Here is a 19086-nt window from a genome sequence, read left to right on the forward strand (position 1 = left end):
CACTGGTCCAGACAGCTGGAGGGGAAGGCCTGAGGAGGGGGGCCTGGCAGGCCAGGCCGGCAGGCAGAAGCAGGAGGAAAGGGGGAGGGGAGCGGTGTGTCAAGCAGATGGGGAGTGCAGCTTGAAGCCAAGGATTCCTGCAGCCTAGGCTGCGGGCCCTTTAAGCTCCAGCCCGCTCCCCCCGCCGCCTCCCCCTCCCCGGAGACCTATTAATAGCCGCTGGAAAGATCACATCACGGGAGAGGATATTTATCCCCCCTCATTCCACACCAGCTCAGATTTATTTCAGCTCTGCTGTCCTGCTGCTGCCGCCTGGCCCTGTCTGCCGGCTTCTCCGGGGAGGGGGGAGGGGGGAGGGAGGCAGGCACCGCCCCCTACTCGAGCTCCCACCTCCAGCTAGACTGAGGCCAGAGGCGGCCTTCGGACCCCACAGTAGGGTGGGAGGGGGTCTGCTCAAACCATTTTAAGGAGGGAAGAACTAGAAGGGACCAGAAGCCACAAGCATAGCTGGCTGCCAGTCCCCTCTGCCCCCCACCCAGGCCCAGGCACTAAGGCTGGCTGCGCCTCCTGCCTCGGGCCAGGCCTTCCCATGCTAACCCCCCTTTAGCCCACTGGTGGCCTGGGAGCCAGGTGCCCAGGGCGGCTCCTCTCCTGGCCAGCACAGCTTGGGCCCCATCACCACTGGGCCCTTCCCTTCCCGCACTCCACACACACATCCCGCCCGCCACGACACCCACACACCTTGTCTTGTTAGCCAGGATCCTCATGGCTCCCACACACAGTGGGGCTACGGCCCCTGTGCGTGCCCAGGGCCCAGCCAGGTACTCGGTACTGGAGCACGGACTGCAGCAACAAGCCCCAAAGAGAAAACTCGTGACTTGGGGAGGGGGTGTCAGAGGGGGAGGGGAGAAGGGAGGACCCAACAGCCCTGGGACTGGGGAGCTGGATAGGGTGGGGTGGCACTGGAAAAAGAGGATTACGAGATGTGGTCTCGATCCTGGAGGCCAGCCCTGTCCCCATCCCTCCCGCACCTTGCCCTCAGGGGGCTTGCAGTCTCCAGCAAGCCTCCGCCCCGACGGGCGGCAGAGACAGAATTCACTAAAAGGCTAGGTAGCAAAGGTGCCGCGTGGGGCGGCTGTGAGGTCTGCCCTGGCCCCCTGAGGGATTCCTGCTCCCAGACGCGCCCCTCACCCAGGGTGGGGTACCCCTTGCGCCCCACCCCCAGAGCGCTCCAGCCGTGGAGGGGGCCCGGGGTGGGGGCCACGCCCCGCCCCGTCCCCAGCTCGAGGCCTAGCCCATGCCCATCCCAGCAGGCCCGGGCGGGCAGCGAGAGGCCTGGCGGGGCCCCGGGGCTGCAGCTGGGCTCTTTTGGAGACCAGTAACGCTGGCTCAGATTCCTCCCCGACCGCAAGAATGCAGGAGCCTCCCCTCCCCCCGCCCTGCACCCCCACCCCGCCCCCTTCGGCAGAGCCCGGGCGGAGAGGCAGAGCGAGCGAGCGACAGCCAGCGAGGCAGCGAGCGGGAGGCGGACAGGACTGCAGCGTGCTTCTCCAGACCCCGCGCGCGGACAGACACACGGACAAGTCCCGCCAGGGGTTGGGCGCGCGCCAGCCGGCAAGAGCTTGGCGAGCCCCGGGTGCTGCCGGCAGAGGCTCAGAGACCCACAGACACCCGAACTCTGACTCACACACACTCACAGCTCACACGTGGACAGGGAGACAAAGACACGCACGGAGCCCAGGAAGCTAGAGGCGCGCCGGAGGCCAGGGAAGCGCCGGCCGGAGCGTGAGCCGCGGAGACAGCCTGGGGCACGCGCAGACACCGGGGCTGCCCGAGGGCTGAGTGGGAGCGCCGGACTCATTGAACAGATGAAAAGACTGAGGCCGGCCACAAGACAGCCGAAGAAAGTTGAGCCTGGTAGTCACAAAGAAACACGCACAGGGCCATAGATACAGCAACAGACTTACACAAACACAGAGGCCTCGCCCAACAGCCCCCAGCCCTGGCTCCCCCCTCGCCTCCCCTACCCGCCCTCCAGCAGCCCTCCAGCGGCCGGTCAAAGGGGAGGAGTCTTGGGCCCAGGAGCTTCGTCCCGGTGACAGGCCCGGCCAGACACCGGTGCACACTCCTGATGCTCCCTGCGGGGCTGCTGGAGGCTGGGCGGGGACCTCGGGGTGAGGGGGACCCACCTGCCACCCTGCGGGAAGCTAACCCCAACTTAACCCTAGGGCACATTGGCCTTCGCCACTCCAGCCGTGTCTCTGGGGAGGAAGGCTCCTGGGGGAAGGTTCCAAAGTCCAGGACCTGCCTGGGAAGCAGCCCGCCACCCCCAGCTTCTCCATCGCAACCAGGGAAGAGCAGAGGCAGAGGCTGGAGTCACTGAGACACCAGGGCTCTGAGCAGGCTCCTGGCTGGCATGCATGTCAGGCTCTCCCTTCACCAACTCGCTGATTCTCAAAAGGATCGACCCCATTTCAACGAGGAAACTGAGGTCTGGGAAAAGGAAGTGACGTGACCTTGAGTCACATATCCAGTACGTGGCAGTGTGGGGACCCTCATTCCAGACACTGCAGTGACCCCACCTCGCCACCCCAGCCATGACTGCTCCTCTGAGCCTGCAGCAGATAGGTGGGCTTCCCACATTCCAGCCACAGTGCCCAGGCCCCCCATAAGGGGGGAAGGGCAGGACAAGGGCCACTCACTACCTATGTTCACAGCCTCAAAAATTGAGAACCTGTAAGAATTTGGGAAGGGGCTATTAGAAAATCAGTCCTCTCCAGTGGCCGTTCAGGCCTAGGCTCCTCCCCAGAAGACTCTTCCAGTCACCCTCCCCTCCGGGACTCCACCCCCTCTCTCCCACCCCGCCGCAGGGCGAGCTGAGTCAAGCGTGGATGAGTCAGGACTTTCCCATCTCACACCTCCCCCCTTTGCCCCTCAAGAGTCTGCCCCAGCTCCCAAAGACCCCTCCTCCTCCACACACTCACAGTCTCCGAAGACACCTGGAAGGCCTGGTGATGGGAAGCCAACAGGGCTGATCCCAGCCCAATGCAATTTTAAAGTACCCAGTGAAGGGGGCTTCCTAGTACTAGGCCTGGGGCCCTTGAGGTACGAGAAAGCAAAGGGATGGGGCTCTAGAAAGCAAAGGGATGGGGCTCTGGGAACACATCACCGTGCCTCCCTCTTAGGGGGTTAGGTGGGGAGGGGTAGCAAGCTCACAAACAGGGAGCAGGTGCGAGTCACCTGAGTGGAAGGCCAGGCGCATACCAGGAGAATGAATGTGCCCAGAGGAGCGGAGGAGGCGGCTTGACAAAAGGCCTGAGATATCCATCCGCTCCCCAACCCGCCACCCCCACCCCGAGTGACGAGAGGGTAGAAGCCAGCAGCCTAAGGGTTGCTAAGGGTTAAAGTGGACTTGATCCTAGCTGGGGGAGGGAGCTGAGGAAAGCTCAGATGCCCAGAGCCTCCAGGTATGACACACCGGCTCTGCTCCACACACAACTACCACAGGTAGGGCAGACGTTCCCACATCCAGTGGCAACCTGCCTGCTCCCAGCTGCCCCCACGTTGGGAGCCTCTGCTTGGCTCACCAGCTGGCCCACCAGTGTCACTGCCTAGCTCAAAACCACCCCAAAGAGGCAGTAAGAAAATGTTTTGGAGGGTCCATGCTCCTGTGCTGCCAGGGCCCCCTGTGATGACGTGAGAGCTCAGGACCCTGCTGGGGACAACAGGGCGAACGAGATCCTTGGCCTCTGGCTCAGGGAGATACAGCGCCCGAGACGACAGGGTCCCAAATCCCCTTTCTCCTGGGTGTCAGGACCCCTCAGTCCTCAGAAGCTCTCTCCACCACTCAGGTCACTTCCTCTTCGTGAGCTGGTGACTCAGCGGGCGGGGAGGTCAAGGATTCGTAGCCCGGCAGGAAATCTGCTCAAGGACCAAGGTGCTGCTCTGGGACCCTCGATGTGGGGACTTCCAGGCTTAGGGGGCCTTCCCATGGCCCTGGTTCCTAGTAGCTCTCCCCACTTCCCCCCACCCTGTGCCAAAGGAGACCATGCAAATCAGCCATTTTTGCTTGGGAGGTTTTCCCTGGGAGTTTCCAGCCCCACCCCACCTGCAGCCCTAGGGTAATGTCAGACAACCCCAGCTCCACAGGACCACGGAAACTCCTGGTCCCAGACCTTTCTAGTCTGGGATCGTTGAACAGGGTACTGGGGGGGTGATCGGCGGTTTTGCCCATTCTGGCCCACTGTCCCTTCTGGAGCCTGCACGGACAAGTGGCATTGCTTGGACAGGCCTGAGGTCACCTCACTTCTCTTGGCTCCTACAGTCATTGTCAGTGTGGCCGGGCCTTGGGAAGCAATCATGGCCTGGCAGTGGGGTGCCCCCAAAGACAGCTACCCAATCCCCAGCTGCTCCCTCCCACAGGGGGAGGGGTGGAGAGGGGGTGGGGGGCACAAGGAAACAAGACAGGGCAGGAAGCCCAGGCAGGCGGCGGGCACTCTGGGCCAGGCACAAACAACCAACACAGGAAACCACAGCCCACCCCCGCCCACCCCACCCGCCCAAGGCTCTGGGAGAGAGGAGTGCCAAAAGCCTGGTACCCCAACAGAGGCAAGGGCCAGGGGTTAGCCCAGGGCAAGCGAGGAGCAAGAAGCTCTCCAGTCCTCTCTCTGCCCCAGACCCTACCTGGGGAGGGTAGAGGGAGCCAGGCTGGCAGGGATGGTGCTGCCTCTTTAAATCCACCGAAATCCTGAGCTAGGCCCAACCTAGCTCTGGTTTCACAGGAAGGAAAAGAGCTCAGGAGCCAGTAGGGCAGGCAGTGGTGGCTGGAATTAGCCCCACCGGCCCAAATATATCTGGTCTCTGCCCGCCGCCCCACTGGTACTTCCTGTCCCCTGGCACCTGCACCAGGGTGGGGGTAGGAGATGATCCAGGTGCCACTCTCTACCCTACGGAGACTCCCATCTCCGGAGGTGGTGTGGTGCTGGGTTCACGTGGGTAGAAGGTAACTTCCCAAGCCTGGGTTCCCAGAACAGGCAGAGATGGGCAAGGCAGCTCCCTGTGGGCCCTCACCTGGTCTCAGTCCTCCAAGGGGTTAATCTGGCCCCTATTTAGGGGGGTAGGGGTGGCCGAGGAACCTCCTCCAAACTGCCTGGCTGCTGGGAACAATGGGGCCATTGTGGGAGGACGGAGTGCAGCAGACTGCTGGCACAGCCAAGCGCACCACGGTGGGACCTCACCCAGCGCCCGCCCGCCTGCCTGCCTGCTCTGCTCTCTCCCCAGGTACAGCCAGAGGCAGAGGCATCCCTCCTGGCCCCTCACCTCGCCTGATGGCCCACACTCTTGGCACCAACAGCACCTGGGGGCCCCACGAGCTCTGCCCACATTGACATCCAGACTGTCATGACCCTCCAGGATGCAGGGGCACGTGGGCCAGGCCGGGAGGGGTGGGGGTGATGAGACAGGATGTATGCCTGTGATCCTCTGCAGGGGAGACAGGAAGGCCACACGGGGTTTCTAGTGTCAGTCCTGGCACCCTCAGGCAAGAAAGGCTTAGGGGATTGTGAGAGCAGTGACAGGCAGGGTCCCCTGTCCCCAGGCCTCCTCTCCCACACCCATTCAGTAAAGCTGCTCCCAGAGGAGGTCTGGTGCCTGGTGGCCTCGCCCTCTGGGGCTGGGGCCCTGGCAGGCAGTATGATGCAGTGGAATAAGAACTGAGTTTGAGGGTCAGGCGCGGTGGCTCACGCCTGTAATCCCAGCACTTTAGGAGGTCAAGGCAGGTGGATCACGAGGTCAGGAGTTCAAGACCAGCCTGGCCATGATGGTGAAACCCTATCTCTACTACAAATACAAAAATTATCTGGGCATGGTGGTGGGCGCCTGTAATCCTAGCTACTCAGGAGGCTGAGGCAGAGAATTGCTTGAACCCAGGAGGCGGAGGTTGCAGTGAGCTGAGATGCACCACTGCACTCTAGCCTGGGCAACAGAGCGAGACTCTGTCTCAAAAAAAAAAAAACCGAGTTTATAGTCAGACAGTGTCAATCACACCCTGCCCCTTCTCATCTATGGGGCCTTGTCCTTCCCTTTATCCCTCTGAGCCTCAGCTTCCTCATCTGCAAAAGAATAATTTTATAGAGTGAGGTAACAGTAGTGAAACTAACAGAATGCCTAAGACACACCAGCCCTCGACAAACCACTTGTGGCCTTGGTGTCCTTTTCTTTACCTCCTGCCATGGCACCCAAATATATGGGCATTTGGTAAAGGCAGGCACTGTCCAGATATTTTCCCTGTGAGTGTCCAAGAGAACAGGGCCCGTGGGCATCATATTAGTGGTACCAAGTACAAAGACTTGGCTCCTCCCCTGCCCTCCTCTCAGAGGCCAGCTCCCTCCGCTGGCACACTCCTGGGCATCCTGGGCTCACCGACACACTCAAATCCAGAGCATGAACCCAGAGAGGGGCTGGGCGGCTGTCCACTCTCTTAGCCTCAGGACCATGTCTCAAAAGTCCAGGAGGCAAGTGAAGGGGGATTTCCCTTCAAGAGAGCCAGCCTTCCCTCTGCCAGGTCCCCTTCTCCCTGCCTGCCCCTTGGCAGTCACCCTGTAGTACTTGCGCTGGGAGAAAGCTTAAGCCTACTCTCTTGCCATGGATCCCAAAGGAAGGGTCTGGGAGAGAAAGAACAACTGACAAGCAGTTCTGGAAAGTAGGGGGCCCAGGGAGAAAACCTGTTCTCTTCTCAACTAGAGAGGGCTGTATCTCTCAGGGTTGCCCCAGAAGCCCCCAAAGGGTTAACAAGGCCCTAAAAATAACCTGCGCCCAGCAGGACCCACTGATCGGAACCCTCTAGCCATCTGTTCCCATTTTCTCCTGTTCACATTGGAACATCTGAAACCGGCCCCAGAGCCCCAGCCCAATCCCAAAAATAGCCCCAGCCTGCCCAAGGAACAGGCCCCAGGGGCTGGGCACAGGAGGCATGGCCAGCCCAGTAGGGAGGCATGGCCAGCCCAGTAGTGAGGCATGGCCCAGGCAGACCCTGAGCCCTCATCCCCCAGGCCCATGGATGGGAGGTGTCCTCTCTGGATCCAGAGGAACATGGTAAGCAGAGCCAGGGGCTCCAGCCCACCCCTCTTGGTACCAAGCCAGAGAGAGCACCTGCTAGCTAAGTCCCAGCCTCAGACCCAGGGGCCCTGGGATCCTAGGCACTTCTACCACATCTTAGTCCCCAGAAGATTTTACCCACCTTGTCTGCATAGCCTCCCCACCTCATTGTGGGCACCCCATCCCTACCGCCCACTCCCGGGCTCCTCATCCAGAAGTTCCCAAGCCTCAGCCCCTCCACCATCCCACTCTCACCCCAGGGCCTATAGGAGCCCTGGCCGCCTGGCCCCACTCAGCATTCTCCCTCGCCAGCACACAGGGTTAAGGCAGAACTTTTCCTAGCACTGTCCACGCTCCCCCTCGCAGCTCAGGGAAGGACTCTGGAGGTGTCCCTTGGACGCTGTGGATGCTGATATTACCCCATTCCCCTTCTGGGCTTCATGATGCCCCCTCCCTGACCATCTGTGTCCAGCAGGTGACAGACAGGCCCATCAGGGCTCCCCCACATTATCATAGGCCTGGGCACTGCCCCTCAGAGAAATGCCCAGGCAGGGCACAGGGAATCCGGGGGTCCAGGGCCCTGAGGTGTTCCTAACAGCTGCCATCCAGGTCACAGCTCCACCCTGACACTTCTCTCCCCAAGCCAGGTCCCTGTCCCCTAGGCCACGAAGGAGAGGAGGTGGCCATTTAAGCCATTTAAGGACGGAATGTCTTGTTTGCCTGGTGAGAGCAGAGCAGCAGGGGATGGGGCAGTGGGAGGAGTGCTGGAGCTGAACTGAGCAAACAGCCTCAGGGAGGAGGGCTGGCCCTGAGAAGCCTGAAGATAGCGAGGCAGACGTGTCCTAAGCTCCCTGGGCCTTCTCCAGGCCCCTGGCTATTGGGGAACTTGCAATCAAGAAGTCAGCAGGCACCAACGATGGGGAAACAGAGGCAGCAGTGGATCTGGAGGGGTATTAGAATCCAGGAATCTGGAGTGTGGAAGGCTGTCTCTTCCCCACCCCCACACTCCCTCTTCTCACTATCAATTCTTCCCTGCTAAAACCCCTGGGAGGATCAAAAGTTCCTATGAAGAGCTCTGACTAATCAAATGAGGAGGATCACCAACATTTATTGAGCATTTACTTTGTAACTTCACCAGTCCTAAATGCTTCACGTGCATCATCTAATTTAATCCTCAGAACAATCTGGTAAGAAAGTATTCTTATTATCCCCACTTTCCCACTAAGAAAAGGGAGGTGCCGAGAAGTTAAATAACTCGCCTAAGGCCCATAATTTTAGAAGAAGCAGGATTTGAATTCAGACACCCTGGCATCTGGGTTCTGGGCCATTTCACAATACTCCAGCTGCACCACAGTATCAGTCCTCTGAACGATGACGAAAGAAAGCATGGGTGTCCAGGCCCCACCCTCTCGCTCCTCACATCCTCCCTCCATGCCTGATGTGCCCGGGGCTTGCCCAGGGAAGATCAGAGAGAGAGCACCGCTCCCCACTCCCTCAACCCAGGTACCCACCTGGCCTGGCCTGTGGTGCCAGGACAGAGCAAAGTTCTCCGGCCTCCCCCAGCCCCGCCCAACTCCAGTCCGTTACTTCCTCACCCATCCTTGTCCCTGCCTGTCAGAGGAGGGCACAAGGCTAGTCACCCAGACAACAGCACAGAGCCCCTGCCAAGAGTTACCACGGGCTCATGAGGCCCCAGGTGGGGGTCAAAGGTCAAGTGGGACTCACCAGTGAGGGTGGAGTCCCAGCCCTGCCCCCCACCCACCTGCTCAGCCACACGGGGCCAATGCTCCCCATCTCTTTCATTCCTCAGTAGAGAGCAGGACCACTTCCTCGGTGTCCCTTGGGGGGTGGCTTCAGTGGAGAGGTTGGGGGCTGAGGTGAAGGGATGAGAAGCCCCTCCCTCCTGGGGATGGTCTAGGAGAAGCGCCTCCTCCCAGTCCCCAGCTTCCTCCAGCTTTCCCTAGTCGGACCGGGAGCCCTCAGGCGTGTTTGTTGTGAATTCAGGGAGTTGTTGCTAAGTAAGGAAGGGGGGCTGGCGGAGGGAAAGAGGCTGGCTCTGTGTGTGTGTGTGTGTGTGTGTGTGTGTGTGTCTGTGTGTGTACACACACGCATGTGTACGCTAGGGTACCAGGGGACCAGGGCAGAAACCACGCTGCTGTGGCTGGTAGCCACCTGGCTTTGACTGAGCCAGAAGAGGCCAAGCCAGCGAGGAAGAGCAAGGACTTGGGATAACCAGGAAATCGTACCTTGCCCTCCAGGGCGATTGGGCGGAATCTCCTCGCCTCCCGCAGGGTGGGGCAGGTTGGGGGTGAGATCCGCTGAGATAGAGAAGGGCTGGACTCTCACTGGAGTCTGGCTCTAACCCCTCCCAGCCCGGCCCCACTCCCCACCCGACTGGGTCTAGGGTTCTGGTCAGGCCGTTTGCCCACCAGGAGCCAGAGGAGACCTCCCTCCTCTGGCGGGAGGGGAATGAAAGGAGAGATGGGGGCAGAAAGCCAAGAGGAGGGAGCCCAAAAGACAAAACGCCAAGCAGGAGGCTAAGCCAGGGTGACGCGGCTGCCGCGGACAGAAATCAGGGAGGCTGAGAGGGACACACAGGGGCACACAGACCTCTCACCTCAGGAATAATGTCGGGCTCAGGCTCAAGGGTGTGGTCTGGATTGGGGGCTCCCTGTGGAGAAAGGGTCAAAGCTAGAAGCCCCCTTCCAGCAATCTATGTCCCCGCGCCTCCCATCACCCCAGCACCCCCCACCAAGACACCACAGAAACATGTACGCACAGTCCACACAGCCTGTAGCTCCAGGAAGTCTCTGAGCTACTCATTTGCCACCCCCCACCCCCACCAGGACTTCTGTGGATTGGCTGGGAGCCAAGCCTGACCCAGCTGCACCGCGCCCCCCTCCCGCAGCCCCCACCCCCTACCCACCACACCATCCCCTCCCTAGCCTGGAAGCAGGAGAGGAGGCGGCACTGGAAGACCTTAGAGCTCCCTTAGAGCTTGGCCCCACGGGGAGGAGGAGAGGCAGAGGACTCCCACGACCTGGCCTGAGGACCTGGGGGAGGAGAGGGATGGGGAGGCTGCAGGACCCCAGATTCTAGCACCAGCCACCTCCAGGTTATCCTATGTCAGGGAAAAGAATGGCTGTGTATTCTACGTCCCTGTGTGGTTTCCCTGGCTATAGCCCTGGTTCCCTGAAGACGCCAAGTCCTGAGGACCTGGTCTGGTTGGGAGGACCTGGGGCGAGGGAGTCGGTTTAGCAATTCGGTAGGAGGGGGCTGGGCGAAGCTCCCACAGCAGGCAGGAGGGAGGCTGGTGGCTGGGCTCAGTTTGTACTGGGGGGTCAAAGGGGAGTTCTTTTCCGAAGAATTCTGGGAGAGACGCCAACTAGAGCAAGCTGCTAACCACCCCTCCCTCTTTCTCACTGCACTGGGCGGGGGGTGTCCCTGCCAACCAGACTTAACCCTCTCCAGCCTGTGTTCCTCCCAGACCTGAGATGGGGTCTGCTGGGGAGGAGACCTTTGGGTGGGCTCAACTTTCCATTCTAAGGCTCCTACAGAGCAGGGCATCTACCAGCATAAGGCTGGTTCCACATGGCCTCGTCTGGCACTGCCCTGCCCTGCCGCCACCTAGGTGACTTTTCTGAGCTCATCTCCTAAAGGTGTCTGCAGTGACGTGTGTGCGTGTCTCAGAGACAGAGATTGAGAAACAAACTGAAAATTCCTTGCCAAGGCCCTCCCCCTGCTGGGTCACTGAGCACTGTACCAACCTGTACCCCTCCCTTCCTCCCACTGTGCTCTGGGACCAGAGGCCACTGGGGGTGGGGACGTAAAAGGGACAGCTTATCCTTATGTCCACCTCCTGCTGCTGTCTCCACAGGTCTCTGACTCACACAATCAGCCGCGGCCACAGCACTCTGCTTCCTCACTGATTTGTCACAAGTGCTTCTGGAGAAATGCATTCCATTCTAGCCTGAGATCCCAGGATGGGAAACTGAGATGCAGCAAGGTTATGGGGGTTCTAGTGCCTGCATCCCATGCACTAACTCTGCTATCACTGTCCTTGCTTTGGCCCCAAATCAAAAAACCCTAGGAACCTCCTCTAATGTAGAATACTGTCTAAGTGCAATAGGAGGGAATGAGATTAAACATCAAGAAGGACTTCCCATGATCGATCAAGGCTACAAGGGCAGCTGGCCCCACCCCAGATGCCTGGATTCCAGACCCCTCCGTCTTCTGCTCAGGCTGGAAATATGAGTGTCTTCTCTTGTTTAGCTATTTGACCCTAGCTGGAGAAGTCAACTTTTCTGAACCTTAAATTTGCCACCAAGCTCCCAAGTCCGATGTGATTGGCTGTTCCTGGCCCTCAATGAACAAGTGACCCCAAAGTGGGGTGTTCACTCCCTTTCCCCACCCCTTTTCCTTTAGAACAGCGGGCCTCTCTGTAACAACCACCACTGTATAATCAGGACAAAAAGAGGGTGGACAGGTGGTATGAGGACCCTACAAGGTGCTAGGTGTCCGTGAGGGGTAGAGGGAGAGAACCCAGTCCCCAGGGAGAGTTTGTCACAAAGTCTCCACTGCACCACTCTCTCTGCAAGGACCACAGAACTGCCAGAAGCCTTGGCCCCACTCCAGGAAACTTCCCTATCAAAGGGCAGAGGACTGCATGTCCCAGGGAGCTGTGGGGAGACCTGTGACTACATACCCCAGACATGTTCCCAGGGAGGAGAGAGGAGGGAAGAGAAGTGAAGCGCATGTGTGTGCCCGCACACGCACATACACGTGGATGACACACGCCCCCAGCACACACACTCTCCAGAGGTACCCCGGACACTTACAACACAGACACAACTCCCAAAGATGCACATCCAAAGACATTTCCTAAAAAGCACTCCAAATTCTCCAAGAGTGGCCCCTTCAGACCCACAGAGGCTCCCGTATTCATAGAGACAGCCTAGGGGAGCTCAGGAAACACACATGACATCGGCCAATCACACAGAACTGCCAAACAGAACCGCTGACAGAAGATACACCCACACTGAGACACACACACACACACAAACTTACACACACACACACAAAGTAGTACGCAGCCATGTGCTAGCACACAAACTCAAACACACAAACTTGCAGCGCACAGTGTGTGAAGTCGGATTAGAAGGCAATGCTCTGGGGAGGAGGGGAGCCTGCGGGGGGTGGAGAACCACTCAGGGATTTCAAAACAATCCTGGTTTCGAAATGCTGGAAATGCTGGATTCAGGGCCATTCCGAGTTGAGGCTGGGGGTGGGGAAGTGGAGAGTGAGGAGGAGGGGAAGACGGGCCAGCCCAGGGCTACCAGTCCATTGGAGGAGGAACGGGAATGGACAGAGGGAGTCCCAGCCCAGGTGGAAGGGGGCCTAGAATAAAACACCAAGGTTAGGAGGGGGGCCAGTCCAGGGCCAAGCATGGAGGGCCTGGGCTGCAAAGGAGAGGCCTCTGCTTTTGCCACTGACAGGAAAAGTGAGAAGGCAGGGGGGGCCACCCCTCCCCCTCGGCATGGAGAATCAGGGGGAACCTGTCTGTGTCCTTTCCTCTACTCCTGGGCAGTGGTGACCACCTTCTCCCCTCCAGAGTGGCACCCTGGCTCCCCTTCCCCACCAGCTAGCACAGCCCCAAGGTGGGTGGAAAGCTAAGGGGTCACAGGGGATGGGGAGACGGCAAGGGCCTGCAGGAGTCAGGGGTCTTCCACAGGTTCCAGGACCCCCCACACTCAGAGCAGGCTGTGGCCATCCGCCTGGGAACCCAAGGCTTTCTTCCTCTCCACAAGGATGCGGGACCCTTGGGGAGACTGAGGCAGTGTAACACATGCCCACACCCAGGAAGTCGCCCCTCCCACGGCAGCCAGAATGCCCTTACTGCCCCTCCCCCAGCCTCCAGGGAAAGTCAGGCTGAGTTCTCCCAGGAGGCGAGGGAGGGGAGGTCAGGCCAGGCTGGGGGTGGGGCTCAGAGGCCTGGCCCTGGCACCAGGCAGAGGAAATTCCAGGCTGTAAGTCCAGGCAGTCTTCAGGGCCGCTGAGCCAAGTGACATGCACCAGCTCAGGAGCTGCAGTGCTCTGGCCTTCCCCTCCTAGCCCTGGCCTTCCAGCCCTCCAACTGGCTCCAGCCCCAGCTCTGGGACTCAGATGGGCTCCTCAGCCCTGGCAGGAGCTCCCACCAGCACCATCCCGGGTCCTCTGGCCAGTTAGAGCTTCCCTTCCTCAGTTCCCTGAGAGCAGCCCCCACGGTGTGGCTATGGGTGGGCAGCTGTCGGGAATGGCAGGCAGGGGCACACATGCGGAGCTACAGCAGCCAGGCAGGCGCTCAACAGGTTGAGCCAGTCCATGGAACAGCCGCCCCACCCCAGGGAGAGCGGGCCTGGCAGAGGCTCCCTGCCCGCGGCACCCAGCCTGTACCCGCTTGGCTCCCACGGCTGCCCACTTTCCCACGGTGCCATCTCCCTTCTGCCCCCTCCCCCCATCAGAGGTCAGCACCCTGGCATTGCCCAGGGCTCTGGCACAAGGAAGGAAGGGATGCCATTCCCCTGTCACCCCTGGGTGCCCAGGCTCTTGAGCTACCTCACTCTCAGCACCCAAGGAGCCCCAGAAACAGCCAGCATGGCAGCAGGACCACAAGAACCCCAAAGGACCTCCCAGGCACCTCCTTGTGGGCCTCTTCTGATCCTGGGAAGACTGGACACTTGAACACCCCAGCTTTCCAGAGCTGTCCCAGGGTCCTGGGACAGAACTTCAGCATGTGGTGCCAGAGGCAGTGTGGGGGTGCCCCCAGCTCCTCCTATTGGACTCCCTGGAGGAGGGGTTGCAGAGCTGGGTGACAGTGGCTCTCAGACTCCCTGGAGGAGGGCTGCAGAGCTGGGTGACAGTGGCTCCCTCCACTCCTGCCTGGGCTGCTGCTGCTGCAACCCTGGTCCTTTCCTCCCACTCCACTCCTGGGCTCCACGGAGCTCCATCCCAGTCACTCCCCTGACAGGCAGACAGCTCCCCTTTGCTCAGCATCTCCTTTAATCTAAAGCAGGTGCCAGGCATTCCAGCCCTTGCTGAGCCGACACTGCCACCCCCTAGACCTCTGCCCAGAGGCTACTGTCCTGCCTGGTCTGGAAGTTGAGACCCCAGCCTAGGGCTCCCGCTTAACCCAGGTACCAGGACTCCAAAGGCAGGAACTAGCTAAGCAGGGTCAAGGGTACCCAACACAGATTCAACAGGCAAGATCAATAGGTCCCACATTGCCACCGAGGCGCTAGATTTCTGTGGACTGCCAATCCCTCTCTAGGACCCTGTAGTATCTCTCCAGTCCCATGACTCCCCATCCTAGTAGAGATTCATTCTGAACCTCCATATGGGCCTCCAGAACCATCACCAGTCATGGGACCCCTTCTACTCCAGGCACAAGAGTCACTCTGGATCCAAGATTTTAGGTATTCTACCTGCCCCTCAGCACCCTTCCTGCTGTGAACCATCACCCCACCCCACTCAGGAGCAACATGGGTAAGCAGGGAACCCCTAGAGGGAGGTGGCCAGAAGACTGGCCTTCTAGACCTGGCTCTCCAAGGCCAAGGAGGCAGATCACCTGGGGGAGGCGGCACCATCCTTCCTGGCACCAGCCTCCCAGTCTCTCTCCCTGCTCCTCACCTTCCTCACCCATTCTCTCCCTGTCCTGTCCTGAGGCCTCTATCAGCAGGGCCTCAGAGCTGACACCAGGAAGACACGGCCTGAGCATGCTCTTCCTCTGGGGTCATGAAATTGTGGTCCTGACCCGGAGAAGGTAGCCAGGCCCATGCTGAGAGGCAGCAGAAGAGCAAGGCAGCCCCTGCCCGGAAGTGGCTGCTCCCTGGAGAGGCTGAGAAGAGAGGGAGAAGACAGTGGAAGCCCACTCACTGTGGCGGTCTCATCCAGAGAGCTGCTCAGAGGCAGCAGCAGAGTTGGAGCAGATACAGTGCACAGTCAGCTTTCACACTAAACCAAGGCTGGGAGTGAGGGCAAAAGATCCAGGGAGCCTTGGAACCCCTTTCTGAGGGCTCAAACACACGCCCAGGTCACCTCTCTCAGAGCAACACTTTTTCTCCTCGCAGCAGAGGTCCCCCCAGACACAGACACAGACACAGACACACACCCCAAGCAGTAGACAGAAAGAGGAGGGAGGGAGGGGGTGTCAGAAAAACCCGGAAGGAAGGAAGCTGGACAGACAGACAGAAGCTGATCCTAGCTTCATTGCTCCAGAGAGACACCCTCCAGACTCCTAGACTTCAAGGGACACTCTCCTTCTCAGAAGGATAGAGCAGCCCTCTGTCTCTTCTGAAACCAAATTCCAGCAGCCCTGGAATAGGACCTACCCCAGCGCAACAAGAAACCTAAGCTCACTTCTCTTCCTACATTCTTCCCCGAGGGTTCCTTTGGATCAGGACAGGGGCCACCTCCCCTTAGCAGCGCAGGGACACCTCCAAGGAACTGTATGACTGCCCCACCCCCCAGCCAAGCCCACATCACTCAGAAGCCTTGGAAGAAGAGACTCCTCAGTCACAGCCCCCGCTACTCACAGGCAGTGCCTGGGAGAAAAGGGTGACCCCCAGCTCTCCCCAGTCCCAACCCACCTCCTTCTGGAGGCTCCTATCAGCCAGAGGAGGAGGGCTGGGGTGCTGAGACCCACGGGGTTGGTGAGCCTGGGAGGGGGACTACATCTCCCAGAAGCCCCCAGGGCAAGGTTCGCTGCTCCAGCTGGCCCAAGGCCGGCCTTGTTCTCTGCGCTAGGGTGGCAGGGTCCTCTGGCTGCCCCTAAGCCCTCCCCACGGTGTTCTGGAGCTGCCAACCTGATTGGGGGCTTAAGAGTAGCCTCCACTGACCCTGGGGGAGTCCCCCACACCTTAAACAGCCTGGGGGCACGTGCCAGAGAGCAAGAGACAATCTGACTGTGTTTCCCCTCCCCGATTCAAACTGGATCTCCCTCCTCGCGCCTCTGCTGGCCTGGCATGACTTTCGCCTTGCCCCCAGCCCACCCCTCACCTCACGCGGATTGGGGGGTCCTCACGCCAGGCCGGAGCTGGACGCCATGACCAGGTCAGGGTCGTTGTGTGGATGGGGGTCCTCCTGCTCGCCAGTTGGAGATGCAGAGGGGGCGGGCAGGCGGTGATCTTTTGATCCTGGTCGCCTTGATCTCAATACCAGCCCGGCCCGGGAGAGGCTATCTGGGGATCGCTGGGTGCCTGGGTTCCTGCCTCCCAACCGCGGAGCATGGTCGTGGGCGCCGGGCAGCGGCGGGAGAGCGCGCACACCCGCCGGGGCCGGGGCGCGGGGCTGGGGTCTCGGCCCCGAACCTCAGGGCTCCGGCTCCTGCTCCTGCTCCTCCTCCCTTGCTTGCTTGCTTGCTTCCTTCCTTCCTTCCTTCGCCTCCTCCTTTCACTTTCCCCAAAGCCCGCGGGGATGGCGGGCGCTGGGTGGGGAGGGGGCTGTCTGGGCGCTTATTGTTGGTCGGACGCCGAGGGTCCGGGTCGCAGCCCCCGGGCGGCGCGGCGCCGGGGGACCCAGGCGTGCGGGCGTCCGGCCGGCTGGCTCCGGGCGGCGGCGGTGGTGCAGCGGCCCCGGGTCCGGGGCATGTCCAGCCACTGGCTCCGCCGCGCGCCGCCGCCTCCCCGGGCTCCCCTGCGCTGCCGGAGCCTCGCTTGCCCCTCCACTCGGCTCCACTCCCCAGCCTGAATAAGCATCGGGGCTCTCTGGCTGCCTCCTTCTGCCTTCATACCAGAGCCCGGAGAGGCCCCTGTCAAAATAAGAGCTCCCCCATCTCGCTTGCCTCCTCGCCCAACCCGGCTCCCCCAGCCTCCCAGTGGTCTGACTCGGTAAGGCGCCTGGCCGGCTAGCGGGAGGCAGGTTGGCCCGGGGGCGGTGAGGGGGGTTTCTTCTCTCCTCCTCACTCCTGAGGATTGGGGAGGAGACGCGCCAACAACATCCCAGGCTAAGGGAAAGGTTTGACAAGCCTACCTTCCTATCTGCACTGATTAGAAGGAGTGGAAGTTGCCTGGACACGCGCGCGCGCGCACACACACATACACACACACACACAGCACTGGGTCCCCTCTTCGTTGTACCCACCCACATCCATAATGCACTGAGCATCTCTTTATTCATGTCTCTCCTAGTAGACCATGAGGTCCTTGAGGACACAGACTGAGTTTTTTCATCTCAATCCTCAGCAGCACAAAGTGGATGCTAAGAAAATGTTTGTGGAAGTGAAACCTTTGTCTTCTCAAAAGAACTCTCCTAACCTAACCTCAAAGTGCGTCTCTCTCTCTCTCTGACTGACACACACACACACACACACACACACTCTCTCTCTCTCTCTCTCACCACCCTATAGGACAATTGAGGCAATGAAAAAGAAATTGTAAAGCCCTTTTTTTTTGAGATGGAGTTTCACTCTTGTCACCCAGGCTGGAGTGCAATGGCGCGGTCTCAGCCCACAGCAACCTCTGCCTCCTGGGTTCAAGCGATTCTCCTGCCTCAGCCTCCCAAGTAGCTGGGATTACAGGCACCTGCCACCATGCCCGGCTAATTTTGTATTTTTAGAAGAGACAGCGTTTCACCATGTCGGCCAGGCTGGTCTCGAACTACTGACCTCAGGTGATCAGCCTGCCTTGGCCTCTCAAAGTGCTGGGATTACAGGCATGAGCCACTGCGCCTGGCCCAAAGCACTTTTTAAAAACATTTCACATGTTTCAATGTTCACCACAAACCTGCAAGAAAGATGTTATGGTCCCATTACAGAGGTGAGGAAATTGAGGTTTGCATTACCTAAGGACTTAGCCAGAGCTACTCAGCTAGAAAGTGGTAAGCCCAGGACTAGAATTTGGGTCTCCTTATCCCAGGGCACTTTCCCTGATTCCTACTGTCCCCACCCACCCAGAATTAATACCAAGTGACAAGCATTGACTGTGTCTGATAGGAAGAACACTAGCCAGCCTGCTTGCTCCTGCTGTTTCCTTGGCCCTCTCCCCTGCCGCTCCTCACAGATGGTCCCCAGATAGTTCTAGCCTCACTGACTCCCTCTCTTCTGACCACCTATCCCGTCATAGCAGCTGAGTAATTCCTGATGTGTTTTATCTTATTTGTCACATATATTATATATACACACACACCTATATATGTATAGGTGTATGCACACACACACACACACACACACACACACATATATATGTCTGATTTCCCCCAAAAGATTCCTAAGGGCCCAGACCATGCCTCCTAACCTCTCCATTCCCCACAATACTCAAGTGCTGGCTGGGTTCGTAGTAGGACTTCAGTAAATACTGACTTGAGGGGTTGATGGTGCCAACAGCTGGGCACTGGACAAGGTTTAGGGAGGCACAGGTGGAAGCGGGCAAAAACCCGAAAGAAGATAACATAGTAACCCCCCTATGTGTCCCATCACTGCTTACAAAGCATTTTCATGCACGTTGTCTCATGATGATGCTTTGATCCAATCACCAAAACTTTTCCAAGTGCCAGCCTGCTGTGCCAAGCACTGTCCTGGGTTAGGGGATTGAATCACCACCGTCCTGAGAAGTCGATTTTATCCCCACTTAAAAGAAAAGAAAACCAAAGCCCAGAGAGGCTTCTAATGTGAAAGATCCCAGCACCTAGGCTAGTACCTGACCCATGGAAATAAGGTTTAATTTCTTATCTCCTCTCCAGAAAGACATAATATGGGCCCCCACTTCTCGAACAGGGTGCTTCTTAGAGGGGACCACTGCATTTATATGGATCAGTCTCCCCTTACATGTATGACAAGCCAAAGGGGCTTGTTATGCTCTCTTTGGCACAATTCCTGGTTTATAGTAGGTCCAAAACAGTGTTTGCAGGGGTAAGTGAGTCTGTGTTGCCAGGGGTCTCTTAAATGGTGCACAATACATGTCCTATGGAGCAGCCATGCGGAGCGCTCCCCTGGGTGGGGCTGTGACTCATTCCCCCAGC

At 59.2% G+C, this 19086-nt stretch overlaps 1 protein-coding gene across 4 annotated transcripts in view; it reads right to left on the reverse strand.

Annotated features, from left to right (window-relative positions):
* The window catches only part of BCL9L (BCL9 like), a 30109-nt gene extending 13029 nt beyond the window's left edge, over positions 1–17080 (reverse strand). The window contains exons 1-3 of one of the 4 annotated variants that reach the window (XM_009247147.4): positions 16129–17080; positions 9713–9766; positions 742–843 (exon numbers count right to left, since the gene is read on the reverse strand). In XM_009247147.4, the coding sequence (XP_009245422.1) occupies positions 742–767 (26 nt within the window). In that variant the 5' untranslated portion in view covers positions 768–843; positions 9713–9766; positions 16129–17080. Of the gene's footprint in view, positions 1–741; positions 844–1967; positions 1987–9712; positions 9767–16128 lie in introns of those variants that run through there. The other 3 variants (XM_009247148.4, XM_054525222.2, XM_009247149.4) reach the window with 3 other exon arrangements.
* Between the last annotated feature and the right edge of the window lie 2006 nt (positions 17081–19086).

Source organism: Pongo abelii, chromosome 9 (genome assembly GCF_028885655.2).
Source record: "Pongo abelii isolate AG06213 chromosome 9, NHGRI_mPonAbe1-v2.0_pri, whole genome shotgun sequence".
Classification (NCBI taxonomy): domain Eukaryota; kingdom Metazoa; phylum Chordata; class Mammalia; order Primates; family Hominidae; genus Pongo; species Pongo abelii.